This window comes from Protopterus annectens, chromosome 5.part0 (genome assembly GCF_019279795.1).
Source record: "Protopterus annectens isolate FY-2018-M chromosome 5.part0, PAN1.0, whole genome shotgun sequence".
NCBI classification, from domain to species: domain Eukaryota; kingdom Metazoa; phylum Chordata; order Ceratodontiformes; family Protopteridae; genus Protopterus; species Protopterus annectens.
This window is the reverse complement of record NC_056735.1, coordinates 1,302,541,521-1,302,560,843: the sequence shown is the minus strand read 5'-3', so window position 1 is coordinate 1,302,560,843 and position 19,323 is coordinate 1,302,541,521. Positions and strand designations below refer to the sequence as shown.

The window sequence follows — 19,323 nt, the reverse complement described above, 5'->3', positions numbered from 1 at the left end:
TTGCTGCTCAGAGCCTTTTTGCTACTTGTTCTTCCATGCATCTTTCCCAGCTATTTTTATTTTTAAACTTTTGCCAAAATTCTTTATTCCTTTTGCAATCAAAAAACAATGTTTTGTTGTTTCTTCTTCACCAGTCAACATGTTTATTTCCTCCTTCACCTTATATTCCATACCTACTTTCACTACAACTTGTCAAATAACGTTCTCCACACAAAATCCTCTGCTTCGTAAGCATTTTCATATTTGTTTAATTTGTCTTGTATTGTCTCCTCATCTTTCAATTCCTTCCATAGGTACACCCTATTTTTTTCTAAAATCATATTACACCATTCTTTTATTTTCCCATTAACCTCATTTTCTTTTACTCACATGTTTTAGTTCTGTTCTCATTCTTTTTATTCCATCCTGATGTTCTTCGTGTTTCACTGTTGCAGTCATTACATTTGGGTAATCTGCTGGCAGGTTGCCCTCAGTCGGCCTGAATGACAAAGTCTTGGGTCCTCCGTCAGTTGCTGTCTCCTCTTCCATGACGTCAGGTCATCAGGGGTATAAAACATGCAGCCAACGCCATTTTATTCAGTCTTTCTTGCCACGTGGTGCCCGAAGCAGAAGCAGTTCACAAGTGCCGGTCGGCCGACTCCTGAAATTTTTGCATTCAATTTTCAGAACCGAAGTCTTTAACTAAAGCTAAGTACCCCATTGGGGAAACTTTTTCTTGCTTCTTACCGATGTCAGTAAAAGTTAATAATTGCATTACTTGTGGGAAGCAAATACCTCATAAGGATTTTCATTTGTACTGTATTCCTTGCCTAGGCCCAGATCATAACGTGCCTTGCTGTCGGTTTTGTGCTAGATTTAACCAATGCACTATTAAGCGTCGGTATATTTTTGCTACAAAATATTTTGGATCCAGATTTAATTATCCTGAAATGTCGTCGGTTAGCAATCTGACTATCGGAGTTCACAAAAAACGCAAGGAAAAAGACAGAGACAGACCGTCGAGGTCCAAAACCGAAGACGAAGCTTCTCCTAAGCCAGTCGCCGGTTCACCGGTAGTCAGTGAGGTGCTTTCACAGCCCCTGATACCCACTACTTTTGAGTCGCAGGCCTCTACTGAGACCCATGCGGAGTCCGGTATGCCGCGATATTCTCGGAGTATTGAACCCGTGGATGTCTCTCCCTTGGATGGGTCCAGAGCCGCTGAGCAGGCACCGGCTTCTGAGGGTGTTTTCAGGCCTCAACATTTTTATATAAAACTGGCACCAGCTTCAAAAACATCTTCTAAGTCTAAAAAACCGTTGCTTGAGCCATGTGCTCAGGCCCCTATGCCTAAAAACCAGATGATCAAAATGGCTGAGGACTTAATTACCTTGATCAGGGGTTCCCAAGCCCCCCCCCCTGCTAAGAGGCCTAGGCAAGTCACTGATTATGAATCTTCAGATCAACTTTCCATTTCTTCTGATTCCTCTTCTGATGATCAGGAATTTTCCATACCACCCTATGAGGACTCAGATGCAGAAGAATCCATCCCATCTGCATCTCCTCCTGAGGATTATTCTTTTGGAGAAACCTTGCATACTTTAAGAGAACATTTTCATTGGGAGAGTCAGGATTTCTCTGAATCAAAAAAGAGGCTTAGGGATTTCCTCCTTCTTCCTCAGCATAGGCCTTTGGCTATATCTCCTGTATTAGACATTGTTGATGATGTCTTTTCAGAATCAAGCATGGCTCCTAATTCCCTACCTCCGGTTCCTAGTAAGCCAGACAGATATTACAGGGTTTCTGACTCCCACAAATTTCTATTAAAAAGTCCTGCTGCTGATCCTGAAACTGTCTCCTAGGGTCCCAAAGGTGTAAAGGCCTCTACAGCCAAAAATCCTACCCCCTCTGATAGAGATTCCAGGGCGCTGGTTAGATGGGGAAAGAAGGTTTATACGTCTGCAACCTTGGCAATTAGGGCCTTAAACTGACAGTTTCATATGCTTAAATATCAACAGCATGTTATGGGCTTATTGAAACAGAAAATTATGTTGATTTCTGATTATGTGGAAAATAAAGAATTGCAGGAATTATTGCATGCAGCAGAACAGTTTGGAAGGCATACTTTGGTTTTGATTCCTTGGAGTCCACTTGTAGGGCCGCAGTTACTGGATCTGTGTTTTGAAGGCATGCCTGGCTCCAGGAGCAAAATCTGCCTGATCATGTTAAAGCTAAATTGTTGGATGCCCCTTTACAGCATGATACTCTGTTTGGGAATAAGGCAGAAGAGGTTTTAAAGAAAATGGAAGACAAAGCTAAATCTATGCAAACTGTAAAAGATTTCTTACAAGTGCAGCCACCCAGATCCAGTAGACACTGGCCTACTAAAAATTGGTCCTTTCCGGTGTCCAACAGAGCCTCTCAAGGCAAATCCATGTGCTCAAAAGGCTCTAGATACCAATCACAGGGTTCTTACAGGTCAAAGCAATGGGGTGCTTCCACCTCCAAATCTGGAGGAAACAAAGCACAACCCTACAGTAAGCAGTCTCAATGACTTCCCTCTACCATCACCAAGCACTTATCTTTTGGCAGCCCCCTTGGGGGAAAATTAGCACTTCATGCTCAAAATTGGCAGTTAATTTCCCAGGACAAGTGGGTATTAAACATAGTATTCCAGGGGTACAGATTTCATTTCCATACTTTGCCAATGCCAAACGGTTGGCCAGATCTGCCACAAAATCAATGGGCAGAGGCTCAGAAACAAGTTACATCCTTCATGGATATGGGGCTATTCAACCAGTACCAGAACAGGAAAAAGGACAAGGTTTTTATTCAAGACTATTCCTGGTACCCAGAAAAGACAATGCCTGGCGTCCAATACTGGACTTATTGATTTTGAACACGTTCCTGGACATTCCAAAATTCAAAATGCTGACTTTACAACAGCTGCTGCCTTTGCTGGGCAGGAATGCTTGGTTAGTGACGCTAGGCTTAAAAGAGGCATACCTGCATATCCCTAAAAGGGAATTGTGCAGAAGATACCTCCGCTTCAAGGCAGGTTTTATGCATTACCAATTCTCTGCACTGCCCTTTGGCTTATCTACTGCGCCCAGGGTCTTTACAAAGTGCCTGGCACCAGTAATTGCATTTTGCAGACAAAGAAGCACACAAATGTATCCTTACCTGGATGACTGTCTCATTCAAGCAGAGAACAAGGACATTCTTCTTCAACATCTGGCGTTTGTAAAAAGGCTTTTAACATGCCTAGGGTACACAATAAATGAAAATAAATCACAACTGGTACCCTCTCAAAAAATTACTTTCCTGGGTGCAAGCTTGAATACAACTGCCCAGATGGCTTACCTTACGCCAGACAAACAAAGGCAACTGACTATATACTTCAAACAGATGGCAACAAAAACCCAGTTATCTGCAAGACAAATTCTGCAGGCTTTGGGGTTCATGGCATCCTGAATTCTACTAATTCCATATACAAGACTGCATATCAGGAAACTTCAATGGTACCTAAAAAGTTTATGGAGTCAACATTGTCACAGTCTGGAAACGATGATTCCTCTCATTCCCTGCCTACAACAGGAGTTTCTTTGGTGGGCAGAGACATGTCACCAAAACAAGGGACTGTCATTCACCCCCTGCCACCCAAACCCTAACTACAGATGCATCAGACTATGCTTGGGGGGGGGGCACCTGGAGGGGAGATGCATTCAGGGCATATGGAGCCCAAAACAAATGCATCTGCATGTCAACCAGAAAGAGATGCTAGCTGTTCAGAATGCCCTGACAGCCTTCAAGGACTTACTTCATCCAGGACAACTACTGATAAAGATGGACAACACCACAGTTATGTGGTACATAAACAAGCAGGGGGGTACATATTCCTACCCTCTTTGCAGACTAGCCATGGCATTGTGGAACACAGCCTTGACTTACCAAGTACATCTTCAAGCTCAATTCCTGCCAGGAAAACAAAATACTCTGGCAGACGACCTAAGCAGAAATCTTATGGACCCACATGAGTGGAAACTGGATCCACAAATCTTCAGCATGGTAACACAGAAATGGGGGAGCCCAGACATAGATCTATTTGCCTCTCCCTAAAATTATCAACTGGACAAATTCTGCACAAGGACTTATCACAGACAAGCATGGAAAGTGGATGCCTTATCCTACAGTTGGAAAAGCCTATCAGTCTATGCCTTTCCCCCTCTGCCTCTTCTCTCCAAGGTCTTACTAAAGGTCAGACAGGAAAAAACAAAAATGATCCTAATTGCTCAGGACTGGCCTCGCCAGCACTGGTACCCAGTTCTAAGGAATATGTCTCAACTCCCTCCTTGGTACTTGCCTTAAATACCTCATCTACTGTCTCAGCAGAACAATCAAATTCTGCACACACAGCTCCAAACTCTGAACCTTGCAGCATGGCTGATCATGTAATTATTCAAACAACACCTCTCAGTAGATCTGTGATGGATGTCATTTTGGAAGCCAGAAATCCAAGTACTAGAAAATCTTATGCTGATAAATGGAAGAGATTCTGTGCTTGGAACAAAGCACAAGGAAACGGACACAGCAAAACCAAATATCCCTTAGATTTTACAATACTTGACTGAGATGCTTGACAAGGGCTTATCTTTTTCTTCAATAAAAGTCCATGCCTCTGCCATCTCGGTTCATTACAACACGGAGCCTCCCATCTTTTATCATCCTCTGCTAAAACAGTATCTTAGAGGGGCCAAAAATTTAAGGCTTCCCAGAAAATCACCAACTCTGCATGGGGCCTCAATTTTGTGCTGGAAAAACTCACCCTGCCTCCTTTTGAACCAGCAGCTACTGCGGATATAAAGTTTTTAACTTGGAAAACAGCTTTCCTTTTGGCAATCGCTTCAGCAAGAAGGGTTTCAGAACTACAGGCTCTCATGGCTGTGGAGCCTTTTATTACATTTTACCCAGACAGGGTGTCTCTCAGGACCAATCCTTCCTTTATGCTTAAGGTGGTATCCAGTGTGGCTCTTAACGAAACTATTCACCTGTCAACATTTTACCTAAATCCACAGAACAAGGGGGAGCGGATTCTGCATTCATTGGACGTACACAGACAACTAAGATGCTACTTAAACAGGACCAAATCTCTAAGAAAGTTTGAGCAACTACTGGTGGCATTTGTTTCAGGATCAGAGGAGAAGGCTATATCAAAGCAGACTATTGCTAAGTGGATAAGCCACTGCATTCGTTTCTGCTACTTGCATCGTGGTAAACCTGTGCCCAAGGGAATCAGGTCACATTCCACCACGGCTGCCTCTACCTCAGCAGTCTTTCTCAGAAGAGTTCCAACCAAAGACATTCTAGAAGTTGCTACTTGGAGCTCTGTTCATACCTTCACAAAGCATTATCTTTTGCCTCTCTTCTCTAAATCCAGGGCAGGCTTTGCCACTGCAGTTCTGCAGGGCCTTATAGCTGCTCCTAATGCTATTTAGTTCCATCCTCCCATCCATAGCTTTGGGATTCTACCCAAATGTAATGACTGCAACAGTGAAACACGAAGAACATAGTAGAGTTGTGTATACTTACCATAAATGTAGATGTTCAAGTGTATTCACTGTTGCAGTCTGGGTTACCCAGCCGCCATCCCCCTTTTCTATAACTTCCCTTTCCTTCACTACATTCTAAAGCCTTTGTGGTGTATTTGCTTTTAGATGAAGGTAAAGTTTATGTTGCTAAAAGTGCATTTATATATATTGCTGTTTATATATATATATATATATATATATATATATATATATATATATATATATATATATATATATATTTGGTCCCCATTTGGGGGGCACCTGACATCTGGGGCAAGAAAAACTGAATAAAATGGCGTCGGCTGCATGTTTTATACCTTTGACTACCTGACGTCATGGAAGAAGTGACAGCAACTGACGCAGGACCCAAGACTTTGTTATTCAGGCCGACTGAGGGCAACCTGCCAGCAGATTACCCAAATGTAATGACTGCAACAGTGAATATCTATCGAACATCTACATTTGTGGTAAGTGTACACAACTGTACTTTCATTCTTATTTCCCTAGTGTTATCGGCCACCAATTTTTAGCATTTATATCACGCTATCGAAAGATGAAAATAGTGAACGCTATTTCATTGAACCTAAAATATCTAAACCACATAATATCGAACACTCAGAACAGCAAATTTTTTCCTTGGGGAAAAAATTTGCTATTCCGAAACACATACACACAACACAAGCACACCTAAAAAAACATCAATCTACACACATACCCTTATAATCCTACAACCAACTGTACAGTAAACTGTACATACACTACTATCTATCCACTTACCTTAATCCTAAGGTCCGTCACTATCGCACACTCACCTAACCCACGCCCTAACCCTAACTCACTTAATCTGCCCCTAACCCTAATTCACCTAACCCGCTCCCTAACCCTATCTCACCTAACCCACGCCCTAATCCTAATGAACACACAATCGTACACTTACCCGAACCCGACCCGTAAATTTCCACCACAGCGCTGAAAATAGCAAACCCACAGAACCGGCCAACCGAATTCTTTCCCTAGGAAAGAATTTGGTGTTCTGCAGCTTCGCTATTTTTAGCGTTCGCTCAAAACGGGTCAATATTAGAATATTCAAAGTTTTAAAACTTCGATGTTCTGATATAGACCCATTTTTTATACCTTTTTTTGTTATCCTTTTTCCACATAAATGCTATTACTCCACCATTGTACCTTCCTTCATACATTCATTTATTTCTTTTTAAAAAAAACTTCTCTTTCTTTATTAATTTCCTTATAATACTTATAGTTTATAATGCCCGTTCCTGATGCTGATTCATTCTTACTTTCTTTTATCACCGTCTCTATTTATCCTATTGTTATATAATTTTCTAAAAATGCGTTTACTTTTTCAGATTTTTTTTCGCTTTCCATTCTTCTTTCTCATCCATTTCCTTTTCATACATTTTCTCTATAAAATTCTCTACCACCTTCATAATGTCGTATCTTCTTGCTTTCATTTTAGAAAAAAATCTTTGCTTATATAACATCATTTTTACTTTTTCTTTATTTTGTTGCTTCCTTGTTCTATCTCTTTCTCACAATTTGTAAACTTTTTGTATTTCATGTTATTTCTTTTATTTATTCTTCTTTCCACTTCTAAATATATGTTTATACTTCTTATACATTAAACACCACTGTGTCCAATTTTTTTAAAATGGTCTCATTGTCATATGATTTTCCCATAATATTTCTTGATCGCTTATTTCTTCCTCCTTTTTAATCTCTGCAGTTAATCTCTTTAAACCTTTTCCCTTCTATATTATTCCTCTGTCTTTCACTATTCTAGCCTATACAGTTCTATGATCTGAAAGCTCTTCCATCGGTACTCGCCCTGTTATTTCCGGGTTTATATTAGAACATTGAAGTTTCAAAACTTCAAATGCTGTAATATCGAACCCTATTCAGCGAAAGCTGAAAACATTGAACATACAGAACAGCAAATTTTTTCCTAGGGAAAAAATTTTCTGTTCCAAAACGTATACACACAACACAAGCACACCAAACAAACAGCAATCCACACACATACACCTAAAATCTTACACCTAACCCTACACTAAACTGTACACACACCACTAACTATCCACTTAACCTTAACCCTAACCCTAAGGTTCTTCACTATCGCACACTCCCCTCACCCGTGCCCTAACCCTAACTCACCTAACCTGCCCTAACCCTCACTTCCACACAATCGCACACATAACTAACCTGCGCCCTAACTCACCTAACCCGCCCTAACCCTCACTTCCACACAATTGCGCACATACCTAACCCGCACCCTAACCCTAACTAACCTAACCCGCACTCAATCGCACACTTACCTGAACCCGACACATAACTTTCCACCACAGCACTGAAAATATGAAAGCAACAGAAATGGACAACCAAATTCTTTCCCTAGGAAAAAAATTTGGTTTTCTGTTGATTCGATATTTTCAGCTTTTGCTGAATAGGGTTCGATATTAGAACATTCGAAGTTTTGAAACTTCGATGTTCTAATATAGACCCATTATTTCCTTCATGCCTTTGGAGAAAACTAGATAATCAATTTCGATCTTAAAAATCCACCCTTTATATGTTCATTTTCTATTCTTATCTACTTTAAATCACCACAGTTTAGTAATTCCCTTAACATTTTAATTTCCTGTGTTATTTTTCGTTTTTCTTTCCTCAGGTTATGTTTAAAATCTCCTACCATCACTATTGACTTACTAAAACATTTTTTTTATTTCTTAAAACAACCATTTTCTCTCCTTCATATCAGTATATGCATAAAATCAGTATTAGTCTTACACATTTTTGTCATTCTCATAACCCCTATCTCTGCATTTCCTGCTACTACTATTGTTAAATCTAGAATGATTATTTATTTCTATATGAATTCTTATTCCTGAATGCATTTCATTTCCTGCTGACCAAACAATTTGCACCCCCCCCCCCCAAAACACACACACACACACACACACTGCCTGTATGTGTGTGCATGTCCAAGGAAACACTGGAGGAAAGATTTCCATAAAAAAGAAAATGTTTATTTTTCATAGTCACAGGGAAAAAATCAGAGCCCACTTGGTCTGATGGGAAACAAACCAAAGATACACTTTTGTTTTGTTTCAGGGTTGCAGTCTTTCACAGCTTTACTAAGTAAAAAAAAAAAAAAAAAAGAGTCCTAAACTTTAAGCATTGACGTTTCATAGATGGTTGTGAATTTGACCGTCAGTTAATCTACAGCCAGGGTGTTTATGTCAGCTACTTCTGCCTGTCATAACCTTGAACAAGGGAGAAATCTCATGCAGTTGTCTTTTTCTTTGTTAGCAGATAGACCAAATAGACACAAGTACCTCTTTGCAGGGCTGACTTGGGAGTAGTGACCTGACTGATGTGCCTTGAGTGCTTCATGAGTGGAGACTGAGAATCAGAATCAGGACGTACAGAATAAAACTCATTAACAACTTGTAGTCTTAATTTTCTAAGCTACATTTCCAGGTAGTTCCTTAAAGGGGCTCTGCTTCTCCACTCACTTCTGAAGATCACTCCCAAGTGGGCTGAACATTAATTGACAGGCTTTCTTCTCTTTTTATTTATTTATTTATCATTTGTTGACCGGGAAAGTCCGACTAGGTTCCACAGATCCTGTTTTCAGCGGAGGCCCGGGGAGAAACACTCCAGAAGCATGTCTTTAGAATGTGGGAGGAAACCGGAGTACCCGGAGGAAACCCACGCGAACACAGGGAGAACATGCAAACTCCACACAGAAGGCACCCCAGCCGAGAATCGAACTGGAGAACCTCTTGCTGTGAGGCGACAGCATTAACCGCTGCACCACTGCGCTGCCCAATCTTCCATTTGAATGTGCAGGTTTGGCAGCTGTAACTTTGTCTCCTGGAGATGCTTTTCTGGTGGCTATCGCTTACAAAATGCTCTCATATGTAGGAAACCATATCAAGTGTTTCACAGGGATTAGACTGTTTTATATGACAGCCCATATTTCCTTCAAAAACAGTTTTACAAATTATCCTTAATCGTATGCATTTATTTTCCTGTTGACTTTTTGTGCTAAAAATCAGGGCAAGAAAGAGCAGTTCATATCCTGGGTCTGCACTGTATGCTTAGGTTTTATCTAAATTGATGCATGAATTTAGGGAGGTAGAACAATTATCCATATCCTTTGTCCTGGAAGAAGAAGGGATGGTTGTTGTTAAACATTTTCCAAGTGGGTTGCAAACAGCATTACCTCTTGCTCTCAGGCAGTGAATCACCCATTGTCAGAGGCTACTTTGGTTATCGTGTTGCTGCTTCTTTTGCTTGCTTCAAAAATGCCTCTGTGCCGACAGTTGTGCTTTAGCTACTTAGTCATCAGTTCACATCATCAACAAACTTGGATAGCGACACTAGGAGGTGCTGGGCCTTAATGCTTAAGGAGTGAGACACCAGCATTTCATCTTGACTTCCGTTTCCTTCTTTCACCTTATATTTACATTTCTTGGGATTTTCCTCAGCTGTAAGTCTGTTGTGCAGGGTCCTTGAAGCTAGATATGATGGGTATTTTCTAATTCTATTGGGTAATCTCTCCGTGGTAAATCAAACATACTCCTGTTACCCACAAGTGCTTGGATAACATCTCCAGCCAGCAATCCAGTAACTCCTGCTGGAGGATATAATGTGGAGATGCCAAATGTTTTTATTTGAACTGAAAATTGCTTTTTATTGAATTGCAGGAGGTTTTCTCACCTACTGAAGGGGGGACACTGGGAAAGCTAGGGGTATGTGCTTTCCTAGTGCAACTCAGGCCAGTCCATTATGCGTGTTTGTGCATGCGTCTTTCAGCATGAAAGCTTCTTTGAAAAAATGCTGCATTGTAATTAAGAGAGGATGAACCCAATCATGGAGCCAGCAAGGAGAGGTCCCCTCATAGATCTTCTGATGTGGAAAAAATCTATCTTATTTTGCTCCATCCTTTTGAGAGTGTAGGCTAAACTATGCTAAATTACATACCTTGACACTATCACAGTATTGGATTTTATAGAAATGAGAGGTTTTAGGGGGTCCCAACAGTTTTTGCTTAGAAATATTTAGATAGATGAATCATGTTCATGTTGTCAGTTTATTTATGAAGACTGCATGTTGTACCATTATATGTACTTTGTTTGCAATGTGTTAATGTACATTGGTTTCATTTTATTGTCTGCAGTATAACAAGCCAAGTGAAACACTAGTTCCTGAATCAGTTGATGGTCTTCAGAACAACTTGGATGTGGTTGTATCTATTGCAGAAAGACATTATTACAATTGTGACTTTAAGATGTGTTACAAGCTTACCTCCATGTGAGTATGCTAACAACATTTTATTCTGTTTATTTTTCCTTATGTTTTTGCTGTGCTTAGCTTTAGCTTAAAATTAAATATTTTATATTTCTTCCAAGGTTTGATGCCTAGCAGCTGTCAGAGCAATGCCAGAATAAATGCTTTTGAATGGAAAAATGCATTACTGTAGATTGCCTCAAGGCCAGGCAGTTGTGGTGCTTATTTTTCTAAGATGTACTCTGAAACTGCATTTGAGGTTTGAGTTACTTGTTAAACAGAAACACAGTATTTGCTTGTTTGATGGCAAAGAGGCAAAGCTTATAACTCTGCTTCCATTAACAATAATCACTTTAGTGGTAGTCAGCTAGGGAGGAGAGCTTGAAGATATATAGTGTACTGGTGTGGGGTTTAGCACACCCTGTATGATTTATGGATGTAAGAGTTGAATAGAAAAATGCAGAGATACATCAGCAAATCAGAATCAAATGTGCTTCTGATGTGCTCATGTACTTTTGTGTAGTGGGTCTGTCTGTTCATAGGTTCATAGGTTGGTACTGGGCTATCTGCCCGAAGGCATATATTAGCCCAGCCACGTTGTGCGGTATTCACCGCCCCTTTAGTAGTTCCCTAGACCCTTGTACTAGCAGCTAGTACCCTTGGCCCCTATCTAGTAGTGCTGTTGGTGTGATCCCGGTGTGAACTTTCTGTTACCCATCCACTCATCAAGGTTCCTCTTGAAGAGTGATAGTGAGGGGCTCTGTCTTATGTAGATCGGGACCCTGTTCCATAGTAAGGGAAGTCTCTGCGAAGGGAATCTATCCCTCCAGCATGTTCTATTCATTGTTGTGTTGAGGTTTATATCCCTAGAGCGTGTAGCTCGAGTAGATTTGGTTTTGCTAAGATGGAGCATGTTCAACAATTCTGGGTTGGACATGGCTCTGTACGTTAGACAGAGATTGCCTCTGAGAAAGCGGTATGCAACAGCGAACAGTCTTAGCTTTTTCAATTGTGCTGCATAGGGCAACTGTTTGAGGCCAGTAATCCTCTTGGTTAGGTACCTTTGTGGTCTCTCCAGCTGCTGGAGATGTCTAGCCAGGTACATGCCAATTGGTGCATTGTACTCAATAATGGGTCTGATGAGGGAAGAGTAGAGGGGCACCATTACATCCTTAGATCTTGATGCAAACCCTTTCCTGATCAGATGGATCACATAGAAGGATTTTTTAACCACTTTGGCAACATGGTTATCAAAGGAAAGCTGACTATCTACTTGGGTCCCTAGATCCCTTATTTCTTCTTCAGATTTCAGGGGATTACCTCCTATGTTGTAGTTTGCGGGTACTCTGTTTTTTCCAAAGGGGATTACTACACATTTTTTGCATTTAGCTTGAGACCATGGCTTTGACACCATGCATCAGTCTCATTTAGGCCCTTCTGGAGGATCTCCATGTCGGCCGGAGACTCTATTACAGCACCCAGTTTGCAGTCGTCTGCAAACTTAGTCAGCCACAGCCCTTCCGTGATTGCCTGTACTTCTGAGAAGTATATGCCAAACAGGAGCGGCCCAGGACAGAGCCCTGAGGCACACCACTCGTTACTGGTCTGGATTTGGACATAGATCCCACTACTCTTACTTTATGGGATCTGTCTGAGAGCCAGTTTGCGATCCATCTTGTGACATAAGGGTTTATGCCCAGGCTGGTGAGCTTATCAATAATACCTGAATGGGGAATGGTGTCAAATGCTTTAGCAAGGTCAAGGTAAGCCGTGTGTACCTTCTTTCCCTTATCTATAGCCTGAGTAACTGTCTCAAAGAAATCCACCAGGTTCAGGAGGCATGATCTGCCCTTGATGAAGCCGAACTGCGTGGGGTCCAGCAACTGGAGGTTCCCAATCTCTCCATTTATGAGTTCCATAATGATTTGCTCCATAGGCTTACAGATCAGACTGGTCAGGCTTATTGGTCGGTAGTTCCCAGGGTCAGTTGTGGCCCCACCCTTGTGTAGCGGGACCACCATTGCTGTGCGCCATTCTGTGGGCACATATCCTGTGGAGAGGTTGAGACTGAACAGGGTATTAAGATGCGGGGTTAATTCATTTTGGAGCTCGCGTATGACACAGCCTGGGACACCATCTGGTCTCATGGAGGCAGTGTTTTAGCTTTAGATAGAAATGTATCAGTAATAATTGGACTTGCACAATCCCCTAGAATGGTAATAGGCCCTGTAGGTGGGGAGGGGGGGGGGGTATTTGCACTGAACCTGTCAGCCAAGATGTTGGCAATGTCAGAAGGGTCGGTGTATTTTGTTCCATTTTGTACTAGCTCAGAACAGACCTGAGCGTTGCCATTTAGGTTTTTGACGTAGCCATAGAAGGCCTTATGGTTATCCTTGGCATCCTTGGCAACTTTCTTTTCAAAATTAGCTTTAGTTGACTTGATGAGGGCCCTCAATTTCTTATTAATGCTGATCAGGGATGATTTTTCTACTTGAGATTTGTTTTTTTTTTTTTTGCATAAGTCTCCTCCTTTTATTGTAAAGTTTGCTTATGGCCGCGGTCCACCAGACTGGTTTCTTCTTGCTTGAGGAAGGAGCCTTGGTTTTATTTGGGATAGCACGGTCCATGCAATCCTGAAGATGTATATAAAGTGCCTTGGTGTAGGATTCCGCATCCTGGATATCATTATCCTTCTGCAAGGGAATAGTGAAGCTTTCCACTTTGGATGCAAGTAGTTTGAAGTTTGCTTTGGAAAGGTTTTTGACTATGGTTTCTTTGATTGGGGGAGGTGGAGGAGTGAGGATGTCCAGGGTTATCAGTTTGTGGTCAGATCTGACCAAGGAGGGGGTGATAACGGGTGTGGTACAATGGGCGCCCATATTTGTGATGATTAAATCCAATATGTTGTCCCCTCTAGTGGGGGAACATACTAGTTGTTCAAGGGCATTTGAATTTATAAATTCTATGAATCGCTGAGCATAGGAGTTGGAACATTGGTAGTTCGCCCAGTCTATACCAGGGTAGTTGAAATCACCCAAGATTATGGTGTTGGGTAGGACCTTTATATTTTCCAATGTCTCAAGGAATGCAGAGTGAGCATCTTGGGACATGGTGGGTGATCTATAACTGGCTACGACTTGAAATGTGGTTTTGCCTGCTGATAGTTGCGCATGGATGATCTCTGGGGCATCATGCTGTGCTATTAACCTGGAGATATGGATATCCTTGATGAATATGGATACACCTCCGCCCTTTGTACTGCGATCCGGTAACTGAGGCCGGAAGGTATGATATGAATTGTAACCTGGCAGTGCTGGGGTGCTCTCTTGAGCCTTGAACCAGGTTTCCGTCACTGCACAAACATCGATCCTCTCCATGCTGAGGAGAACCTCGAATGTGTGCATTTTGAGGTTGAGACTTCTGGCGTTGAGTAGCATTACCCTTAGTTTTTGGTTACCTGTGCTGGTTACGGTGGTTGGTTTGTCCTTTGAGCCTTGCCTAAAAAAGGCACTATGGGGACGGCAAGAGCCTTGGCCAGTATTTGAAAACCTAGGGGTGACAGGTGCAACCCATCTCTGGCAAAACAGCGAGGCTTGTCTATCATGTCATCCCAGGCAGACAGTGAATCCCCTTAGAATGACACCAGAGGCTTAGCCAATTGTTGAAATTGATCATTTTGTCTTTGTATTGTGGTATCATTCTAAGTGAAGGTAGTATGCTACTCAAGGTCAGGGTCATACCAGCTTGGGCTACATGATCAGAGAGCCCCTCAATGTCTCTTTTCATGTAGTCCAGGGAGGTATGTCTTAGATCATTCACACCAACATGTACAATGACAGCGTCATACTTGTACTTGTTCTGGAGTGACCTAAGTGCCTGTGTTATGTGACGGATCCGAGCACCTGAGAGGCAGCTGACAGTAACCTTCTCCTTGTTCAGCCTGGTGAGTGGAACATCCGTGTGCCTTACTATAGAGTCTCCTCTTACTAGCGTGTTAGGTATGGTGTTTTGCCTTAAGGGCTGTTGTGAGGCACACTGCTGAGGTGAATTATGTGTTTTCTGGCTTGTGTTTGGGGGTGCAGGTTGCTTGCTTGTCTGCTTTGGAGGGCACTGTTTCTTTTTCAGATTGGTACCTAGTGCCTCCGAATATGTTTTTGTGTATTTATGCGTATGTTTTGCCGGTGCTTGTTTTGTAGATTCATGTGTGACAGGTGGTGTGATGCAAGTGTGTCCCTTATCCTCTTGACTGTCTGTTACAGTCATGGGTTGAGAGTGCTTAGCCTCCAGTCTGGCTGTGTATTTGCATCTCTCACAAGTGTTTGTGTCTAGAGGTAAGAGGAGAGGGTTGTCTGTATACATGAGGCAGTTGTGACACTGCCTCAGGATGCCCAATTCCACCAGATGAACTGGAGAGTACACCTGAAGCTGAGCTCTGGACATGCTTTGAAGAGTAAATTGAACTTAAGTCCTGCGGATGATTGAAGGTCTTATGCTATATTATAATAGTGCTGTCTAGGAAATTTGGAGAATAATAGTGCTGTCTAGGAGATTAGGACAAGTGCTGATTTCTGTTTTGCAAGTGCTGCAATAAGAGCAGCTGATCTGAAGCACTTGAGTTGAGGCTTGCCTAGTTCTAAGGGAAAATTTACAGCGCAGACTTTGTGGGGCCAGGAATAGTATACCCCAGCTAACCGACGCTGCTCTGTGCGCAACACCACGCAAAAAGAGAGTTGCATGTTTTTTCCTCTAGATAAGTGAGGAAAGTGAGTACAAGAGCTGTTTTTCTCTAAGCAAGTGAGAAAAGTAAGTACAAAAACGGTTTTCCTCTAGGTAATGAGGAAGATAGAGTGCTATAGTAATTAGTAGCTTATTTAGTGCTTACAAGTTCTGAACAAGTGCTGAGCATGAACAAGCAAATTTAAGTGCTAAAACTAAGAATCTGTATCTGCACTAGATGAGTTACAGGACAGAAACAAGTGCAAATACAGGCTTTCAAATCAGAAAGTTGAGAGAGATGGAAGAGATTGCCCAAACGGCCAATAACTACAAATTCTGGGCTAGAACCACTACTTATGTGGTAGACAGGTTACTTAGTGCTTACCACTCCCACTGATAAGCTAGAAGGCTTCCCTCCAACACAGAAAGGCTTGGGGGACTCAGAAGCTTACATATAGTCTTGGATACAGCAAATCTGTATCTGGAACACTAGTTATAGGAAAGGTAGGATACAGGCTTAGTTTTTTTTTTTTTTTTGCAGAAAAGTAGCAAAAACAGTAGTAAAAAACAATTCACGTGCGGTGCAAGCTAGCACACTTGAGTATGCAGCAATATTAGTCCAAACACAGTTTAAAAATGCAATTAAATTAAAAAGGACTAAAAGCAAGTGCAGAAAGAGTTTATTAGGTAGAATGTGGTAAAGAAATGGGACTGGGGAGTGTCCCAGATCAAATCTACAGTGGGGCGGGCAACTGCAAAAGCCACCAAATTTAAACTACAAACCAAAAATAGGGAGGGTGGGTGAGACAACAGTTTCAACAGAGATATAAGCAAAAACTAACAGTACAAACTTTAAAACCAAAAAAATATTCTCAGCTCTGTATATTTGCCAATCAGTCTTTCAGAAAAGTGAGACAACAGTTTCATCGCAGATCTAAGCAGCAATTAAATTCTATAGCCAAAAAAAATATACTCAGCTCTGTATAATTGCAGATAATATGTAAGGCAGTCTCTCAGAACACAGGTTAAAGCAAAAGAAAACTGCATGAGATTACTGCCTTTTCAATGTTGTGAAAAGCAGAACTAGCTGAAACAGGCACTCTGACTGTGAAATACTTGAGGCATCACATAGTGCATATTATGTGCAGTGGTGTGATTGCATGTTGTAACAGTGACTCAAGACCAGTCACCTTTATAATAATGAACTTGTGGATTCCATGTCACACCTCCCAGAAACTTCAGTTCTTTAGTCATTTCCACAGTGTAAGAAACACGAACATTGCTCTTCCCAAGGAGGAGGCCTACCTAGAAAGTTACATCTGGGACTGGTTGGAAGGGAGCGCAAGTAATATTCTTGGATGTGGTAGAGTGGGCCACTATTGAAAGCTATAGAGATTGTAGTGACTAGCTAAATTGGGGGGAGGGTTGTGATGACAATATTTCTCATTAGGTCTAGCCATCCATCCATCCACAACCCCTTTTCCCAATTTTGCACATGAGGTTGGGGTGTCACTTCATCTTTGACAATCAATTAGAGCCAAGGTTTACACTGCTGGGTGGCTAGCCCTTTCACAGTAATTCTTCCACATCACAAGCTCACATGTACACTAACACCTATGGCCAATTTAGAGTGTCTAATCCACCTGCTGCATGTCTTTGGAATGTGGGAGGAAACTGGAGCACCTGGAGGAAATCATGCGAACACAGGGAGGACATGCAGACTCTGCACAGGTGGCATCCCAGCAGAGGATTGAACCGGGAACCTCTTGCTGTGAGGCAAAAATGCCATCTCTGCCTCGCTATTTTTCATTAGGTGTTTGGGTACAATTAATGCATTACGTGGTAGGTTTGGTATTATTGGCGTGACAAAACCTTTTACAGAGGTTGTTGTATTTCTGAACGGAAAACAGATTTTTTCCCCTTGTGGAGGAAAGAGGGGGTGTTGCAGTGCTTTAACCCTATGTCGTACTTGCCATTCAAAGTATTTCTCCATTATGGTCTTGTGTAAACCATTTAAGTATTTAAATAAACAGAATTCAAGTAGTGGAATCTTCTGTTTAAGATGAGGAGTGGACATGAGAGAGCTTGTTTAGTGGTGTAAGATGACTTTTAATGAAAATGTTTTTCTACAAACATGCTACAAACATCAGTTATGTGTATACTTTACTGGTACTGTATGTAGGTCAGAATGAGGGGAATGTTAATCTCTGGGAGCAGTAGCTGTCATGTGTTGGATTTTCACTCTAGTAAAAGTGTTTGATCAGAGCTGTATTTCTTTATTTAGTTTAGTGTGTTACTTTAACACAAACTTGTCGTTTATTATCCCCTGTAATTAATTATGCTTCAGCTTCTTGTGATGAATTAAGTAAGGATGAGCTTTTTTCTTTATTTTATTTTGGCTTGTTTCTTTTGTAGTTCCACTAACTCTCTGGCAATGAAAAATGGCTACTGAGGGTAAAAAAAGGCACTGTCATATACCTGTCATGCACAATCTGGAGACCTTAAAGGAAAGTTCTGTTTTTTTTTCCAATTTTATGGTCACCTGTGTCCACAGTATTCCCCAATAGACTGACGGTTATTTAATTTTACTGCCTCTCAAGACTTTCGCTTTAGGCCTTGTGACTGCTCTTTTAAGTGGAGAATTGCATGGAAATCTAGACATTTCCTGTCAGTGTTTCTACATGTATGAGGGTAGAAGGATTTGAGGATTGGATGTGGATTCTAACCATTGTAGTAGTGACAGTATTGTCATGCAGAGGTGAGGAGGTGCAAGTTAATATCATATCATGCAGAACAGCTCACTAGAAAGAGGATTTGCTGTTGATTCCTAGAATATTTTCATTGTTTGTTGAAGTCATAACATCCTTAAGGAATGTAAAGACCTTCAGCAAGAAAGTCTCAAAATGCAAAAGGATTCCTGTGTAGAAAGTCAATAATGTTTTGCGTTGCCAGCATAGATTCATGATGTACAGCAGAGAAGCTCCTTAACTTTTCTGTTCAAGGAAGAAAACTGGAAGATAAATAAATGAAATGCAGATTCAAAGAGATTTCTAAACCAGTCCAGGTATCAAACATGAATTACAGACGTTATAAATGAAATACTGTGTAAAATCTCTTGCACCTTAGAGCATGCAGTTCTGAAATCCTTGTTTCAGAATGTTTTGCTACAAAAATGAGGATCTTCTAAGGTGAAAAAGAGAATGAGAGAAAGGAGCTTCAAAGCCTCGGAAATAAATGTTTCAAATTTATTTTTTTATATGAAATTCAAAGTTACATGCAGGTGAATGTGCATGCCAGGAGAGGGAGTTGTCAAGTGCAGAACCTTCTGAAAGATGTTTGACTATGCAGTTTGTGACTGGATAGAGGAAAGCCAAAACATGCACTCTAGGATGTGGAGATGGAGTGTGTGGATTAAGAAAAATCCCTCCCACAATGCTAATTATATTGTATATATTAGCTACATTATCTGATGGCTGTTACTAGTCTGGAAAAAAAAAAAAAAAGCTTCAGGGCACCTTCCATGTACCTAGGCCACTGATAGCTTAAGTTGGCAGTATAGAAAATCAGAGGTGTGGGGATGCCAAAGGGTATAAAACTTAAGATGATGAGGAATAGACAACCTCCCTATCAAGGGGAAAGTTCAAAATGTCAGCTTTAACATCCTCAGGTAAATTTTGAGAATGTAATCAGCAACTGCTCTGGAAGAGGCATTAGCTTGGTTACTTCA

General features: G+C 41.3%; 1 protein-coding gene across 1 annotated transcript in view; it reads left to right on the top strand.

The window, feature by feature from the left end:
- The window catches only part of CDC16 (cell division cycle 16), a 786,728-nt gene that overhangs the window by 228,562 nt on the left and 538,843 nt on the right, over nt 1-19,323 (top strand). Inside the window, exon 8 of the mRNA XM_044071112.1 lies at nt 10,771-10,904. Coding sequence (XP_043927047.1) covers nt 10,771-10,904 — 134 coding nt within the window. The remainder of the gene's footprint in view (nt 1-10,770; nt 10,905-19,323) is intronic.